The sequence below is a fragment of the Zingiber officinale genome, chromosome 8A (genome assembly GCF_018446385.1).
Source record: "Zingiber officinale cultivar Zhangliang chromosome 8A, Zo_v1.1, whole genome shotgun sequence".
Classification (NCBI taxonomy): domain Eukaryota; kingdom Viridiplantae; phylum Streptophyta; class Magnoliopsida; order Zingiberales; family Zingiberaceae; genus Zingiber; species Zingiber officinale.
In genome coordinates, this window is record NC_056000.1 from 7160499 (window position 1) to 7178168 (window position 17670).

At 39.5% G+C, this 17670-nt stretch overlaps 1 protein-coding gene and 1 long non-coding RNA gene across 2 annotated transcripts; one reads left to right on the plus strand and one right to left on the minus strand.

Annotated features, from left to right (window-relative positions):
- Positions 1-1067: 1067 nt before the first annotated feature.
- Positions 1068-9191, plus strand: LOC122012181 (protein root UVB sensitive 3-like). Its single transcript, XM_042568633.1, has 15 exons — positions 1068-1267; positions 1379-1436; positions 2592-2651; positions 2728-2766; positions 2853-2915; positions 3662-3718; positions 3902-3965; positions 4227-4310; positions 7015-7097; positions 7170-7299; positions 7888-7980; positions 8237-8369; positions 8538-8578; positions 8657-8844; positions 8953-9191. The coding sequence occupies exons 1-15, from the start codon at positions 1131-1133 to the stop codon at positions 9046-9048; spliced, it is 1326 nt and encodes a 441-aa protein (XP_042424567.1). The 5' UTR covers positions 1068-1130; the 3' UTR covers positions 9049-9191.
- Positions 9192-9347: 156 nt separating this feature from the next.
- Positions 9348-10290, minus strand: LOC122012601. Its single transcript, XR_006120277.1, has 3 exons — positions 9932-10290; positions 9629-9849; positions 9348-9529 (listed from the first exon to the last, which is right to left on the minus strand). It is a non-coding gene; the product is annotated as an uncharacterized LOC122012601 (long non-coding RNA).
- Between the last annotated feature and the right edge of the window lie 7380 nt (positions 10291-17670).

Consider the following 17670-nt stretch of genomic DNA (forward strand, 5'->3'; position numbering starts at 1 on the left):
CTTCTTTTTGACATTGAGACAGGTTGAGTTTTTTTGCCATCGGTCATTAGGAATCGATGGATGCCCAATTGAGCCCTTAGATGTGGTGTAATGCTAAAGTAATTTAAAATAATAATATAATAATAATCAGAATTTAAATATTAGAAATCGGCTTTTGAAGATGTATAAATTATATTTTAAATTATATGTTAAATTTGAACCTCTGAATTATTTTTAAAAATGTCTCTCTACTCTCAGCCACTAGAAAAATCCCACTACTTATCTAAATGTTGTCAGATCTTTCTTTAACTAACTTTTAAAAGCTGATTGTGGAACCCCATCTTACATTATCTCCTTAAACTTTCTCTTGCCTGTCACCTCTGTAGAGGTCATTTATTTCTGCCCCTGCCTTTCTGTAGGCCAAAGAAAATCATGCTGATGTTCTTTTGAAGACTGAGACCCGGTCGTCCATCACTACCAAAAAGAAAGAATCAATAATATAGTTATCTTGTTTGTACAATTTAGTCACTAGATTGTCCAGAGTGATAAATTAATTATAATGTGATATAGATTAGTTTTTATGGATACATGCTCTCGAAAAAAATTTCTCTCAGCTTTTAATTATTTCACGATTTATAATTTATCTTCATTTATATAATTTAACAATGAACTGTCAAATATCTGAGAACAACTTAATCATCTAACAGACAGCAGACATTAAAGTTGATTGACTAAAACTTAAAGTTACTCTGCTGCAAGGATATCCCAAGTATATAAAATTAGGAAATAATTCAGTACAAAACAATATTGCAATTGCAACTCGGAGACAAGGTCATCGAAGTTAATTGATGCAATTATGCTAGTGACAATATTTAACAGGAAAGGTAAAAGAAAAACATTTGGATGCGGATGTTTTTACGAAAGGATTGGGTGAGAAACCCGACGGCTGTAAAATCAAGGGATGGGGAAATCGGACTTTTGTCCGCATAGTTTTTATGAAGCGGCGAGCTCAATTTCATCCGCGCTGCGATAGACCGGGTTCGACTCGAGTGTTTGGTCCGAGTCACCTAAGCGCAGGCCATCGTGGTTTATTTGGACGAATCAAAAGGGAGTGCTGGAGAAGGGAGGCGAACTGGTCAACACCGTACTCTATGGCGCCCCCGGCTTCTCCCTTCTCCACTGACACTGTGTCGTCGATCACGGTGGAGGAATGGAGAGGATCGTCCTCCACCGAACTGTCCTGCACTTCCGTCCTCATTGCCGATCGTTCCTCGTTCAAGATCCACAGGTGAATGTTACCTTATCAAGTCTTGCGATTCTATCCATTTTTAGGTCATTGGCTTCTCATCGAGCTGAGGTTCCCTTGGCATGCTGAACGGAGCCTTGCGTTGGATTTCAGATCGGGAAGTCGATGGAACGAGATGAGCAGGAAGATTCTCGAGGCATTCATCCCAGAGGTATAATTAGCCTTAAATCCCTGGAAAGGTTGCCATCATCGTATTTATTTTTTAAAAGTACCATTATTATTTTACTCTTTCTTCTGATTTCTGTATATCTGAAGCCCCATCAGTACAGATTGTCTAAGGCCAAGTCCAAGAGCATCAAACTAGATTGTTAAACTATTTCCTAAAGTGAACAGCTGGGATCTCAAGGCTTTTTGGGAAGCGACTGCACTAATTAATTTTTCTTGATCATATAAATTTAGGAGGAAGACAACTAAGGTGGCGTTTGGTTTAGGGGTATGGGAATGGGGAATTGGAATGATTCCTTTTTGTTTGTGTTTAGTTAATGGGAATGGGAATGAACTCCAAATTTTTGGGAATGGATGAAACCCATCCCTCCGCTCAGGTTTGATATCCCATTCCAAAAGTAGAGTTCTTTCAACTTCCAACCAATCAGATTCGTCGATATATTCACCGTGTTGATGGTGGTCTTCAAGGTCACAATTTGGCTGAGATTTGATTGTTCAGGCTGAATTTTTTAGCTCCGTCGTGGCGACGGCAAGATGATACTGATTTGAATAACAGAAATGTTCCTCCACGGATCTAACAAACGTGGCATCAATGGTGCTGCCACCATTGTCAATGGCGGCGAACTCCACTTTGCTCCCTTTGAAGTCAGTGATGTTGACGAAGCTGGAGGAACCAGGTGCAGTTCTGATGTCTTGGTACATGGTGGTGATTAAGGCCGTGGCATTGGTAATCTTGTGAAGCTTCTCGGCGCCGAAATAGTCAAAGAGGATGTTGACGGAGAGGGCATTTTTTGAGAGATGCGAGGACATTTTTGAGAGATGAGAGGACATTTTTGAGAGAGGAGGATGTGGACAGATAGTGGTCTTCAAGGGCATTTTTTGGAATTTCAGTTGATTCCCATTCTAGAATATCAAACTAACCAAACACTATATTGAAATAATGATACCGATTTCCATTCCAGTCTCTTATCAAACCCATTCTGATTCCTATTCTTGCAGCCTAAACCAAACGCCAGCTAAATGTGTAGTAGAAGGAAAACTCTCAAGATTGCTAAAGGGGCTTTTGGAGTTATAGAGATTTTCATAGAAATAATTTGATTTGTTCAGTTGTTCTTTTACAATGAGAATATTCTGAATGCAGGGATTTCCAGCCAGTGTGACTCCAGATTATGTTCCTTTCCAAGTATGGGACTCCTTACAGGTACAAACATGGATTGGAACTCTGCATGATTTTATTTATGTCATCACTTGCCTCATTCACTCTGTAAACATGATAGGGGCTTTCTACATATATACGTGCCATGCTTTCAACTCAAGTAAGTTACTATCCTATATCTTGTTAACATAGAAGCCAAGTACGTGCATAACCATTTCAATGAATAATGTGGTTAACTTGCATAAGGCTCTTTTGAGTGCTATTGGTGTTGGTGAACAATCTGCTACAGTCATCGGTGCCACTTTTCAGGTACCTCTTTTCACTTCGAGTTATCTTGCTAAGTAGATATGTCTAACTACTTAGTTGGTTCTTATGCTTAATATTTAAGAATTGAAATATTCATCTCTACTGTGTTATATCTTTTTCTAGCTTTTATTATGTCTTACATGGATATTTTTTGTTTTCCTCTTGTCATATAAATTTAATTCAAGCTAAGTTCTATCTTTACTTATAGATAGGTGAAAATGTATGATATTCCAAATACTTGCTACTCACATGTGAATTAAGGCAACCGTCACTTAAAAATGGGATAGGTTCAATCTATGGCTGGTGGGAGTCCCCTAAAAGGATTTAATAAATTCATCAAGCTTGTTTATGAACATTCTGTTTGCTCATCACACTAACTTAACTTTACAACAATAAAGAAGTACCACCTCAATTAGTTTGATTGTGGTATCAACATAGTGGAAATTGCATAGTTGCACTGATATGAAGAGTCTTTTTTTCTCTTTTTGAGTCCTTTCTATTTCCTCTTTACCCTGCAAAGTCCTAAATCTTCCGATGAAAATAAGTATTATCTTTGGGATTTCATGTTGGTTGCAAACTCTACATATTTTTATATGCTGACTCATGAAGTTTTCGTTCTTTTTTTTTTTTTTAAATGTTTCATCTCTCTTTTTATATGTTTTTGTATGATTTGTATGGTGGTTTTAGTTCTTTTTCTTTTGATTATATGTTTCTCTCATGTTTGTAACATATTGTGAAGGCTTTGACAGTGGTTCTTGAGGGATTTCACTGGAATGCTTGGAGGTATTTTATTCACATTTTATCAGGTAAAAGTATATCTTGCAATAAATACTGTGAAAAATTTGGACATGGGTGGTAGCTTTTCTTCAGATGTTTATGGTACGGTGCCATAAATTTTTTGGCACTGAGAATTCAAGTAGCACTTACGCTATATTCCTACTTTCTTTTACATAAGCATTTGTTTTGAGGAAACCATGACCTTTTTTCAGGGTTCTAACCTTGATAGTAATGCAAAGATGTGGCGGTTAGTAGCAGATTTCATGAATGATCTTGGTATGGCTTTTTGTAACAGATAAATCTGATGCTTTTGTGATATTGTCCTGATCTTGTTCTATGTAAGTCCAAATTTCGATTAAGTGATTAGTTAGACGTAGCAATCAACTGTTTCTTCAATTGTTTTTACGTGTTGAATATCCGTTTCCTGTGCCAAGCTACTAGTTCATAATTTTATTCAGCAACCTAGCTTCATCTAAATTCTATCAACTGGCCTAGAGATTTGCCAACAAAAATGAATTTCTAATGTTGTGATTGCAGGAATGCTGATGGATCTTGTGTCCCCTCTCTTCCCATCAGCTTTGCTAGTAATATTCTGCTTGGGGAGCTTATCAAGATCATTCAGTAAGTTCATGATATTCTCAAGCAAAACAAAATTCACTGGTGACTGAATTTCAGAATTGCCTCTAATATATAATCTGACTTTGGCTTAATTTCCTACTTCATATGTTCTGTACTGGCTGTACATATCATGCTTTTGCAATTATTATATTGTTGATAATGTCACACCCCACGGGTAAGGTTGCCCGACGAAAATCGGACAGCACCTCCCCTATAGCAGTGACAAATGAAACCAGTATACATTGTCACATGGCTACTCACAAGCTATCAACAACAACCCACACGGTTGGAATATACACAACCATGCAGTTATATACACAACCTACACTGCATGAACAAAAAGAGCATAACCACGCAGTTGTATAATAAACAGCCCACACGGCAGTAGTAAACACAGTGGAAGACAAAATAACGAATGCAAAACCATAATACAACTAACTGCAAACCGGCTCGGCTTGACACAATCACATCAAAACAATTACAGGAAGTCACAAAGCTAAACTCCATGCAAAAGATATCTATACACGGAACAAATCCAAAGCTAATAATACGAACGGAAGCAATAACAGAAGAAGTCGCTCGATGTGACATAGGACTGGCGGACAGGATCTCCAGGTACTCCATAAATCCTTTACTTGCTTCCCGACGAAGGAAAATCAGCTTATGGGGTGCTGAGTGTTGAGACTCAGCGGGTAATAAATAGATAGTGCATGAACATAATAAAGAATTAAAGATACAAAAGTATACAATCTCATAGGGAATAATAGCAGATACTACAGTGATATCATAATAAATGTTCGTACTTGAACCATATCCTACGCTAATAATAGAAGGTCAGGAGTAGTAAAGATATGCTACAATACTGCTCATAACTACAAGGATAACATGTGAGGTATATACATATTATTAACAAGTAAGCCAGTGTCTAAGCACATGCAACAGATATATAACTCAACATATGTAAGTATATCACATTGATATAATAAAACAACTGTATAAGTAAGCAATCAACAACATCAGCAGGTATAATAATAACAGTGTATGCACGGATGGTCACCCCGCCCACTCCTTGCACCACGACCCTTGTATGGTCGAGAGGCCAGATTGATGACAACTGTACTCACTCCAGCCACTATTACTCTCGAGTGACCGAGTGGACAGGCGCATAGTAGCTAACTAGGTATGTAGCAACGAGGGTTCTTGCTGCTCGCATCTCCAGCCGCCACTACCCATGAGTGGCCGAGTGGGAGCACTACAAGATAAGCGACATCTGCTCCAGCTACCACTACCCATGAGTGGTTGAGGTGCGGCGTTGGTCAACGACTCTCTCGACCATAAGGGAGAATTTATCGTTGATATGCATGCAATGATATAATGCGTAAGATGCAACAGCCATCATATATATATATATATATATATATATATATATATATATATATATATATATATATATATATATATAAACAGAAACCAGGTATGCTGCAAGAAGCCATGCTCAATAAGATATGTAAATAAACAGCAATCAAAGCAAGTAAACATGGTATCTAGTATCTGCTAAATATCATGGAAGTCAACGAGAGACTATATAGACATCAAATCAATTATCTCAAAGATCAAGTGGATAAGTATCAAGCTCAGGAAAAATACGAGTGGAGTCAAGTAAATACAGTTACTATCCAAATATAGCTCATGCACAAGGTCAAAGAACTAAAAAATCAAGGTAAGAAATACCCGTCTTGATCTGTCGATCGTAATAAACCAATCCCATATCGAGACATTCGTCTCGAATCAACATCCTACAAATCATATATTGTACAGTTTAGTTAACCAGATAAGCAATAATTAGCTAAATCCAAAGATCCAAACCCATAGGAAAAACCCTATACAAATCGATCATTAATCAACTCTAATTAATGATCAACTTCAATTAATCCTCTATTCGATCACATCCACTCTTCCTATGAATTAATCCATTTGATAGCTATCAATCACCCTTAATCTATAATCAAATTATAACCATCATCATCACAATACAACTCCATTCAACAATCATCCAATCGTTTAATCCATTAAATTAACTACTAAGCATTATAAACCCAACATATATAGTTCATCCACATAATCAATTGCTAACCATCAAATCTGATAATTAATCTCATTCATTAATTAGACTAGGTTTAACTAAATGATCCACCCAAATCACATCCAAAATTCCAAGAATCAATTAATCTCATTCATAAATCCTTTCATCACTTATCACAATTACAATTAATGATTTCCTATTCAAACTGATTAACCCAACCACCACAAGAAATTGAGATCAAATCCCTATCAACAACAATACCATTGAATTACTGCTAATTCATTTCAATTCTCCAAGGGATTCATTTATCCAATGGCTAAATGCTATGCAGTCTTCATTAAATTTGCTGTTTCAAGGTAGTTTAGCATTTTACTAAACATTTTTGGGTAAATAAGTGCTGTTATATAGGAGCTTCTACACCATGTGTTACATATCTTTTGAAATAATCTTGCTTGTATCCTTGGTATAGAGCTCCAACGTCCTTAGATTTTGCTCCACTCTCTTTGAAACATAGCCTTTAATGCCTACAAAGAATTTTAGTTGTCTAGTCATCTAGACATATTTAGATTTGGTGTAAAAGTTCAATTCCTTTTTCTAGAATGTTTTCTATTTCTTATTTGGTAGCTGGCGTTGCTAGTGGGGCTACTAGAGCAGCATTGACCCAACATTTTGCACTCGAGAATAATGCAGCAGATATATCTGCTAAGGTACATGGGCAAATAAGTTCCCACAATTATGCCAAATAACATTAACAAGCACACTATTTGTAATTTCGGCAGGAAGGTAGTCAAGAAACACTTGCGACGATGGTAGGAATGGCTCTAGGAATGCTTCTAGCTCATATCACAAGAGGCTATCCTTTGGGTGTGTGGATTTCATTTCTTTCCCTGACAATGTTTCACATGTATGGTGAGTTTCCTCTCTGCACTTTCTAGCCTTACAGTTTTCATGACCACAAGTTAAATCCTCAATTGTTATCATCATTGACTGTGTGGCCTTTTAATGCCACCTACTACTGTTAATATGCACTACTTTATATTCATCAATTAGATTTGGCTTTTTCCTTTTGTACTGCCATCAACCTTAACCTGAATGGTCCAACCAAACACTATTTAATATCATCGGAGGATGTATGAGAGCATTGAACTTCAATTACTTGCAATTTCTGTTTTGGTTGGACCATTTTCTTCCACATCTATGATTTGATGGCATGTATACAGTATATATAACAGAATAATGTCTTTGGCTGAATAATTTCTTTGATTTGTGCCAACTAATGGGTTTGCGTCAACAACACTCATAGACATACTATAGCGTGCTCTGATTCAGTTATTGGCTACAACATAGGTAGCTGCCTATATTCCTTTTGCATAAACATATTTTTGCCATAAGATTAGCAAGTAGAAACTGGGTGTGCACAGTTTGTTGCATGGGGACACAGCGGGTATTTTCCTCATTTTTTATTTTTTTATTGCTGCACGCATTCTGCTGTTTCAGCAAATTACAGGGCAGTCAGATGTCTTTCCTTGACGACATTGAATAACCAGAGAGGTTCAATTCTGCTACAGCATTACATGCAGAACAAAACAGGTAACAGCCCTTTTCTAGTCGAGTACAAATATGAAAACAAATTAAAAGAAAAGTTATTGACAAGTACACTAGATCCTAAGAAAAGTCGTATCCCTGTTACTGGAAATTTTCATCCTCTTGGGCACGTCATTGCTTTAACTCACTTTGCAACTTCACTTTACTCTAGCACCTAAGGCATGCACTGAAGATTTTGCAGAAACTTCATTTGAATGTTTGTTCCATGGCATTCTGTGATTCTGTACATGCATTTTGCTAGTTCTTGCTCCACAAGAAGTGTCAAGGAAGGAGCACATATTTCCTACTTGGCCCAGCTGGCGGAGAAGTGCCAAGTCACTGCACCAGTGTATTCACTTGGGTGTTAAGGCTTCAAATTTGAGCCATTCAGATATGTAAGTTTATCCCTTTGTTTACTAGTAAAGCTATGTGTTTGCCTTGCTAAAGGATTACATTTTTCTACCATCAAATTTTAGAAAATGGACTATAAGTTTCATTCCAGAGATAAAATTTAGCATCTTTTCGTGTAGAAACCATACTCATCTTAAATTTGTACTTCCCAGGAAGGAACTCTTGGGAGCAGCATGTTCCCATTACAGGAAAGGTATAATTTGTTCCTTAGCAGGCTGCCATTTCTTTGTTTAACATTTTTGCTAATTCAGTTGGTTTATGAATACTCCAGCGAACTATTTATTGATCGAACAGAAAGGGATGGTCCAAGTGCTGATCCATAAGGAGGCAACATCCACTGATACACTGCAATCCTTTTTCCATTCCTTGGTTATAGCAAGTCTGGCAGGTAAAAGCAAATCTCTGCATACAGAGAGCCGACTATGGATGGACCAACATTACTCTGATTTTATGACAAAGGTATCATTCACACCCATGACACTAAGCCAAATGCACCTGTTTAGGAACTATATGAGAACTACTTAATTAAACTGCACTTGATTTCTTAACGATCATTATTGATTGCAGCTGAAATCATCAGGATGGTCTACTGAGCGTCTTCAGTCGGGTTCCCATGTTTGGAGGGCTGTATGGGTTCAAAGCTCAGATGAGAAAACGAACTAAGAGTTGGGAGTTATTTGTCCCTTTTAATAGCTCTCTATTTGAAGTGCTTTCCTTCTGTCCTTGCGTTGCTTTGCAGACAAATTGCTAGATAAATATTGTGAAAGGAATAGTAATCTGTTATATTCATAAGGTTTTTCTCTCAATTTGTGCTACAGTGTGGGTTGGAACTGAATGCACGGACGCTTACACTAATTGCTATACTGATCACCCATGCGCAACCATTCAAATAATTTATCATCAAGAACATGGATTTTTTTTTTTTATTCTCGATGATGATTTATTTTGAACATTAGCTGGAAACTATAGTCTCAACTCATTTTTATCTGCCACAGTGGCACAGCCCTGCCTCTAAGTCTCTAACCTATGAACCTGAATAGTAATCTTCACTAATTACAATAAGCGCTACAATGAAGGCATAATCCACATTCGGATTCACTCTCGCCTGGATTTTGCGTCCAAACAATTTGTTCGCCCGAATGCTCTGTAGTAAAACACACGCACACGTATATATATAATTAGTCATGCATAAACAACTTTTGACAAAAAAATTTCAAGCACACCAATCGTTAATTAACCTTACTTGTGCTATAATGCTGTTGGATTCGCCAATATAAATGTTGCTTGGCGAGCTAGATAAACCCTTAGCCTTCATCTTATAATCACAACCATCACTGAAGTTGTTGATTGACATCGTCACATCGAACTCCATATTAATATTAATCAGACGAATCCTGCTCTTTACTTTGAACAACAAATCTTTTTCATCTTGCTCTCTCCTCGATAAACCTTCCAAGTAATCCCCTAAATTTTGTAGCGGCGTAAAAACGAAATTAACGAATAATAATAATAATAATATACTAATAAATAAAAAATAACTAGACACCTTCGCTTTGATGGTGAGCAAGGTATGGCCCGCGGCGTCCAAGAGGAGGAGTTTGTGGCTGAATAACGAGACGACGGTCTCAACCGTGAACACCACATCGCCACTCGTGTCAGTCACGGTTACGTGATCTCTGAAGGCCTTGCCGGTGATGGTGAGGTCGACGACGTGAGGAACACAGAACTGCTCCCCGACCGCCACCACCGGTGCAAGATTTTCCATCGATGAGGACGTCGTCGCGAACATTTTCTCAGAAGCCGTGTGCATGTGCTGATCTTCGGGGCCAATTTAATTGAAGCTTTCAACGTTAATGAAATATCCGGTTCTGTTGGGTGCGTCGCCCTTGTCTTTCTTAGCTGTTCTTGGATTTACCAACCCGCTGCTGTTGGGTGCATCGCCCTTGTCTTTCTTAGCTGTTCTTAGAGTAGCTTACCTAACTAATGAAGAGGATTTCTTTTATAACGATCCTTATAATCTCTGTAATAATGAGACGTCAGATAATATCTGGTATCAGAATATGTTGGGTAACAAAGGGTGTACGACAGCTCTCCCCTAGAAAGTTTCGTGTTTGTATATGTCATAGTAGTGGAATATTGCCTAGTAAGCAGCTATTAGTTTCTGACATATAGTTGAAATTCTTTGACAGTGATGTCTCTTAGAAGGAATTCGTCTGGATTTAGAGCCAACCAACTGTATGCTAGAAGCCTTGCACATGAGAAGTGAGAAGTTGAGCCTTGAAGATCTGACTGACGCTGGCGCCGATCGACTGTATGGTAGTAGCTTTACACATGAGAAGTCGGATGTTGAACCCCCAAAGGTCCGACCGACGCTCGACTGGCGTTGGGGACGACCGACTGTATGCTGGAAACCTTACACATGGGAAGTGGGGAGGTAAGGTCCGAAGCTCCAATCAGCGTTGGGGTCGACCAGTTGTATGTTGAAAGCCTTGTATATATATGAGAACTATAGAGCCCAAAAGTCCGACCGACATTGGAGCCAACTAATTGTATGTTGGGAGCCTTGCTCTTTTAGAGTAGGGAGCTAAGCCCCGGAAGTCCGATCGGCTATTAGGCCAACTAACTATATGTTGGGAGCCTTGCCCAAGAAGAATAGGGAGCTAAGCCCATGAAGTACACGACTGACTATATACACTCTGACTTTAACTACCACATCACCTTGACTTTGACTTCCACTTCAACTTAACTTTGGTTGTCATATCGTCTTGACTATGGACCCCCACTTATTTTTGGGTCACTCATAATATTACAAGCCTCCCCTTCAAGTCTAGTCGAAGGATGTTCATGACTAACTGACTAGACCCGAGTCCTATTACCGTCTGATCATCCGAATGACTATTGACTCCTCTCATCGCCCCTTGAGGCTACTGTTTATATTTATAAAAAAAAAATGCTTGTTAGGCATGATATGCAAGGTAATGCGACATGATACACGTGAGGGTGTTTTGGTAAAATAATTTAGTTGTCTTGTTCATCATAAATATCATTTCATGGGCAAGCGCCACATGTTCCACTAACTCCTTATTTTCCGATGCGACAACTGACGCATGCCTTTTTGTATGGACCGATGATAATTTATTCCTCTTGATCTAACGATTGCAACCAACTTGGCCATTTTGATCGAACGACTAGGCTTTAATGGTATCTTCGGACTCCTATTAAAAAACCATAAGCGTCTTAGGAAATACTCCATTCGTGCATCGTCTTCTTCAGTTTCCTTCTCCAGTGATTTCCATATTGCATTCCCTTTCTTGCAATCTTCTTTACTAGGTGCTTTTTCCAATCTCCCTTCATTTCTCCTTCTTCCATTCATGGCTTAAGAAACCTTCACCCCTTGGTATATGTCTGTTCATTCTAATTTCGACAATTGTGACCTTGAAATGATCCGTCTATCTTTAGAGATCCCTAAAAACTTGCATATCCTCATTCATGGTCCACAAGATCATGCCCATTGTCTTCCCCCAAGTTATGTCACCTTCTTTAAAGATCAGCTTTAGGTTGGTTTGCGCTTCCCTATCCCCTCCTTTCTATTTGAAATAAGTAAATACTTTCATATTTCACTCCAGTAACTTGCTCCCAATGTCTTTCAATCGATGTGTGGAATCGCAATCATGTTTCGCCTATATGATTTCCCCTTGATCCCTTGTACTTTTCAATATTTTTACTACAACAAGAAATTAGAACCAAGGTTTTTTTTTGTTTCAATCTCATCCCAGGATAGTTTATTTTCAAGAAACTGTATTTGTCTAATAAGGGATGGAAATCTTTTTTTTTTCTTCATCCAAGTGTATGATACCATATCTGGGCCACCGGTTGGCAAGCTTACCTTTCTCCCCTTCCCGAGTTAGGAGACTATCACCATGAACCTACTTTTATTTATGCTTCTGCGAAGCTGGTCGGCCTGCAATTCAACATCCCCCAGCTGCTGCATGAGAGCCTCCTTTATATGTTCGGACTAAGTCCTGCCCGAGCAACGTTTCCCTTCTCTTTTAGTAAGGATTAGGAACTTAGCTTTTATGTTATCACTAACTGAGGTTCTTTTCATTTGGTGCAGTGAGGACCACGTTCAAGATTATAGCTTCCGAGTGCCTTGGTTAGAAGTGGTCGAGCTAGATCGGTCAGGTCAAGGCCTTTTGGTCAAGCTAGAAGATCAGCTGGCCGACCACTCCGGAGAGGCCTCTAGCAATCGAGCCAGTGATACTGTAGCGACAACAAGGGTGGAGAAAATTCCCTCCATTGAGTTTGAAACGCAACTACAGGTCAGGCTCAAGAGACATCGCTCAGACACTACTTAGCTATCAACTTTTGATCGGATGCCAGCTAGGGAAGGCACTCCAGCCCTGTCTTCCTAGAAAACACCACTGGTCCTGCCCACTCATAGCCAAATCCAAGGGGAGATGGTTCCCCAGACAAGCGGGTCCCTTATGGCCCCGACTCCTTGGACGTCTTCCCCTTCTTCAACTATCTAGCCTGTGGGGGCTTCCTCCGAGATGATCCATCTCGTAAGTCAAAGAGTCGCTACCAATTCTCGGCTACCTTTGACATGCCATCCACTCAGGGGATATCCTCTTCTTCGGATCTACCTCCGGCCTATGGGTTGATACAATCGAAGGGTTTGTTAACAAAGGCTTGGGAGAAAGCAATGACTTGAACAGAAGCCGCACTATCATAGGGATGGTGGATGAGTTTGTCCAATACATAACCATGGTAAGTTTTTGCTGGCTTACCCTTTTAACTAGAATACTGCTAATAATGCTTCTCTTTAGTTTTTGGGAGTTGGGATGGATATAACCAAAACCTTGGAGGATTTGGCACATGAGAATGATGCACTAAAGGGACGGGTAACATAATTGGAATCTTTTTCGGTTGCCCCCCAGATCCCAGACATGGATGCATAATAGGGTGATTAGACGCAAGATGACTTGCTGCGTGAGTTGGAAGGGAAGGTGCAAGAGGCTCAAGAGCTGGCGAGTGCTAAGGCACTCGAAGCACAAAAACTAGAAGTAACCCTGAAAACAAGCGAAGCCAAGCTCCAATCCTAAATGGCAAGGAGGGCTCAGGTGGTGCTGATTTGGATGAGAAAACCACTGAAGCTCAGGGCCTCTCCGACAAGTTAAAGGAGCTAGAATCTTTCAATACCTTAAAGCTGGCTGTGAAAGATGATGAGCTGGCAGCCAAGATTCTGCTGGTGTCTGATCAGCAGAAAAAACATGGATACTTAGAAAGTAGAATTAGAGTCCCTACGAGCTAAGCCGAAGGCCACAAGGTCTGAGCTGGAGGCCACGAGGTCTGAGTTGGAGACCATGAAGTTCGACCTGACAAGCTCTAAGTCTGAGCAAGTAGGGACCGTATCCAAACTCGTGGAATCCAAGGCCGAGCTTACAAGGAGGGGGAGGATGAATGCTTTGACGCCAAGAGAGTGGCTTACCTTCACTCCTAGGAGTTTTACTTGTCGCTCGACACCTACGTCAACAAGATATTGCTCTATGGGGCCGAAGGGACTCTCAAACAAGTCCGAGAGGTTGGTTTTTTAGCATCCAAACTCCCAACCAGCTTCCTACATCAGCGGAAGCTTCTGAACGAGCTCCTTGAAGATGCCATCCCTGACTTTAAGTAATGCACCTTGGTTCATCCCATCTTTGTATTTTAACCCCTCATGTGAGCAAAAAATTTAGGCATGTAACTAAATTTCACTAAATTCTATTGGCTCCAATTCCATGCCTTTGTCATTTCATGTTGTTGTCTCTCTGAATGTTTATAAGTACTTGCGTGTCTGTGCGAAGGAATAGTCTAGCCTGTGTCCCTTTATGTGCCAGGCAGATGATAAGATCGGGCTTACCCTCATGGGCGGCGATGCCCTTGAATAGGAAGCAATTTTCTTAGGTACTTAGTGAGTGGTGACTTGTATGTGTCTAGCGATGAATAAATATTGTTGCTTGGGCGATAAGTCAAGTAATGAAGCTGCCCGTGGCCCATTAAGAACTTGTGTTAAGAACAGGGCCACGAATATCCGACTGGATATTAGACTGGTTATATGCATGCTGGGAGTCCTACCCATGAGAAGTGGGGAGCTATGCCCCACTAAGATCCGACCAGCTTTAGCTGATTGGCTTTAGATAGGGAGCTATACTCATGTAGGATTTTGATCGGCTAGAACCGAATGGCCTTAGACTATCACCAAACGTCATAAGGGTGAAGAAAGATTTTTCATCGGTACAATGATGGTGCATTAGGATAATGATTTTCCTATTACATCCACCATAAAGGTCCTCCTTCTATTCCTACCACGTGTCTGTCAAAACTTCTTTTATCAGATGTGATAGTTAACACAACTTTTTGTATGATTGATAGTCTCTTTCTCTTGATCAGACGATTATGGCAATTGACCCGCCTTTTTTTCTGAACAATCAAACGTTCATTTCAAAGAGGTTTGTAGGGTTTTATTTTAAGAAGCCTTAGGGATCCCATGTTTGCATGCCCTTCGTCTCCATTACATTCCTTCTTCTGTGACGCCGACTGCTTCCTTATTCCTGTAATTTCCTATGGGTTCTCCCCTTCTTTCTTCTCCCCTCTTGGATCCTACCTCCGATCTCCCCATGAATATTCTTGGCGTGTGGTATACTCTAATTACCTCACAGTTCTACAAGGTAGACCTTGACCACCTTCGTTTTACTTATGAAGTTCCTGATTCTATGCACATGATCATGCCAAATGCTCAGGATCGTCCACACCTGCCCCTTAGTTACCTAACATTTTTTAAGGACCAAGTCTTGATTGGCCTTTGCTTCCCCATTCCAACCTTCTTCTTTGAAGTAAGATGATATTTCTGTATCCCTTTCCAATAACTAGTCCTGAACTCCATTCGCCTTCTCTGTGGAGTTGCAATTTTGTTTCGCTTGTGCGAAGTCCCTTTGACTCCTCGAGTGTTCTATTATTTATGTTACCCAAATAACTAATTAACGAAGTTTTTCATTTCCAACCTTGCCCATAGACTACACTTTTTTATAAAATACCTCCTCATAACAAGGACTGGAAACATAAGTACTTCTTCATTTGACTTTCTACACCAGTGCCTTGGCCAACGGGTGGCAATTGGATCTCTCATTTGTGCCAGAGCTGGGTGATTTTAGGACCAAATTGATGTTTAATGAAGTTTTCGAGCGACTGTCTAGCTTGAAGTTTTACCTTCCTAGATTCTTCTTGGAAGACACTGGATAGCATTTAAAGTCGCTGAAGACACTTCTTGTCCAGTCAGTTGAACTTGCAGTTTCCTTCGACTAGACTTGAAGAGGAGACTTATGATGCGGCAATGAGGAGGAGCCCACCTGGCACGGGTCAACAGCCACGGTGGAGGTCAAAGTTAAAACGGTCAAGATCAGGGCTCAAAGGCTCAACCGCGTTGCCCGAGCGAGATGGGGCTACATAGGCCGATCGGAGGAACCACTGTCTGGTCGACCGACTGGAGGAAACAACGTCTGGTTAGCTCAATCGGCAGAAGAGCCGGCTAAGCGGACCACCCGTCCGGCTCGGAGTATGCCATTGATAGTGAAAAATGAACCGGTATAATAAAAGAGGAAAAAACGGATATTTCATAAGGGGAAGAGAAAACAAAAGAGAACACTCTATCTATCAGTGAATGCGGAGAAGTCAAGACAAAAATATTTTCTGTCTGTAATCAATATCATTAAACAAGGGCACATGAGGGATCACTAAAATAGGTATAAGTATGATATGAATGAAGAAAAGTAACTGAAATCTTTGTTAAATCTTTGTCCCTTATACTTTCACTCTCTTCTTCTTCTATTTCTAACTTGCGCGTCGGAGGGCCAACACCAAGGACCCCTTCCCTAATTTTGATTTTATTTTACAGAGACAAACGAGATATTCATTCTATTAGCAGAACTGCCACCTCTTTAACTTTCCAGTTCCACGTCTTCAAACGTCTTCAAACAGGATCACATATCATTTAGCCTCTGTTTACTTAGAGGTAAGGAAACTAAAATAAGAGAAAAGTTTCCCTTCTAGAAATTTTATTATTATTTATTTGATTAAAAATTTAAAGCGGATGGAAATTGTATTCCTTCGGCTGATATATTTTTGAGGAAAATTTATCCCATCCAAATCGGACGGAAAGACAAAGGAAAGAAAAGTAAATAAAATGAAATCGCATAAATATCCCTAACCTTTCCTTTTCTCTTCCACCAAATCTGCGATTCTGCCTCCTCACCCAACGGTGATTTCTGCCTCCACACCCAACGGCGATTTCTGCCTCCACACCCAACGACGCTTCCGCTAAATCGCCGATTTCTTCTTCCTTCTCACCTGCGGACTCTTCTTCTTCGTCCTCACTCGTCGACTCCTCCTCCGGTCCATCTTTTTCTCTTCCGAGACTGCTGCAGTTGCTCCGACATTGTTGTAAGTGCTCTTCTTCTATGATTGCTTAGCCAATGCTTTGTGTTGAGTTTTCCTTCTTTGTGATTGCAGTAAGTTTGATTTTACTCATTTCTTCTTCCTTCTCACCTGCGGACTCTTCTTCTTCCTCCTCACCCATCGACTCCTTTGTCGATCCCTCTTTTTCTCTTCTGAGATTGCTGCAGTTGCTCCAACATTGTTGCTAAGATTGATTCACAACTGTTGTAAGTGCTCTTCTTCTATGATTGCTTAGCGACTGATTTGTGTTGAGTTTTCCTTCTCGTGATTGCAATAAGTTTGATCTTACTCATTTCTATCTTCCTGCTTTGTGTTGAGTTTTCCTTCTTGTGACTGCAGTAAGTTTGCTCTATCTTCTTGTTGAATTACTCATTTCTATCTTTGTTTTGATCTTACCACTAATTAGAAAACTCTAATTAGAGGAAATATAATTTTTCTAATTTCTATAACTCTTATTAGATGAAATAAAACTCTGATTTCTGCCTTCATTTAAATTTCTATCTTCGGTTTTATTTTTATCTTTATTTTACTGATTTCTATCGTTTAGATGAAATATAACATTTTTGATAGCAACCTTGTTGAATTTATTATAATAGTCTATTTTTATTATTTATCTTTCAATAGATTTGATGAGATGGAGTGGGATAATGGTGAAGGAGATTATCCGAATGTTAATGATTGTTATGAGGAGAATAATGATACTCTAGATGAGAGTTCAGATGATGAAGTTTTCATAAATAGAAATTGTTTAGTTATTCTTGGGATGATGTTGAAGAATATTAATAAGTATGTAGA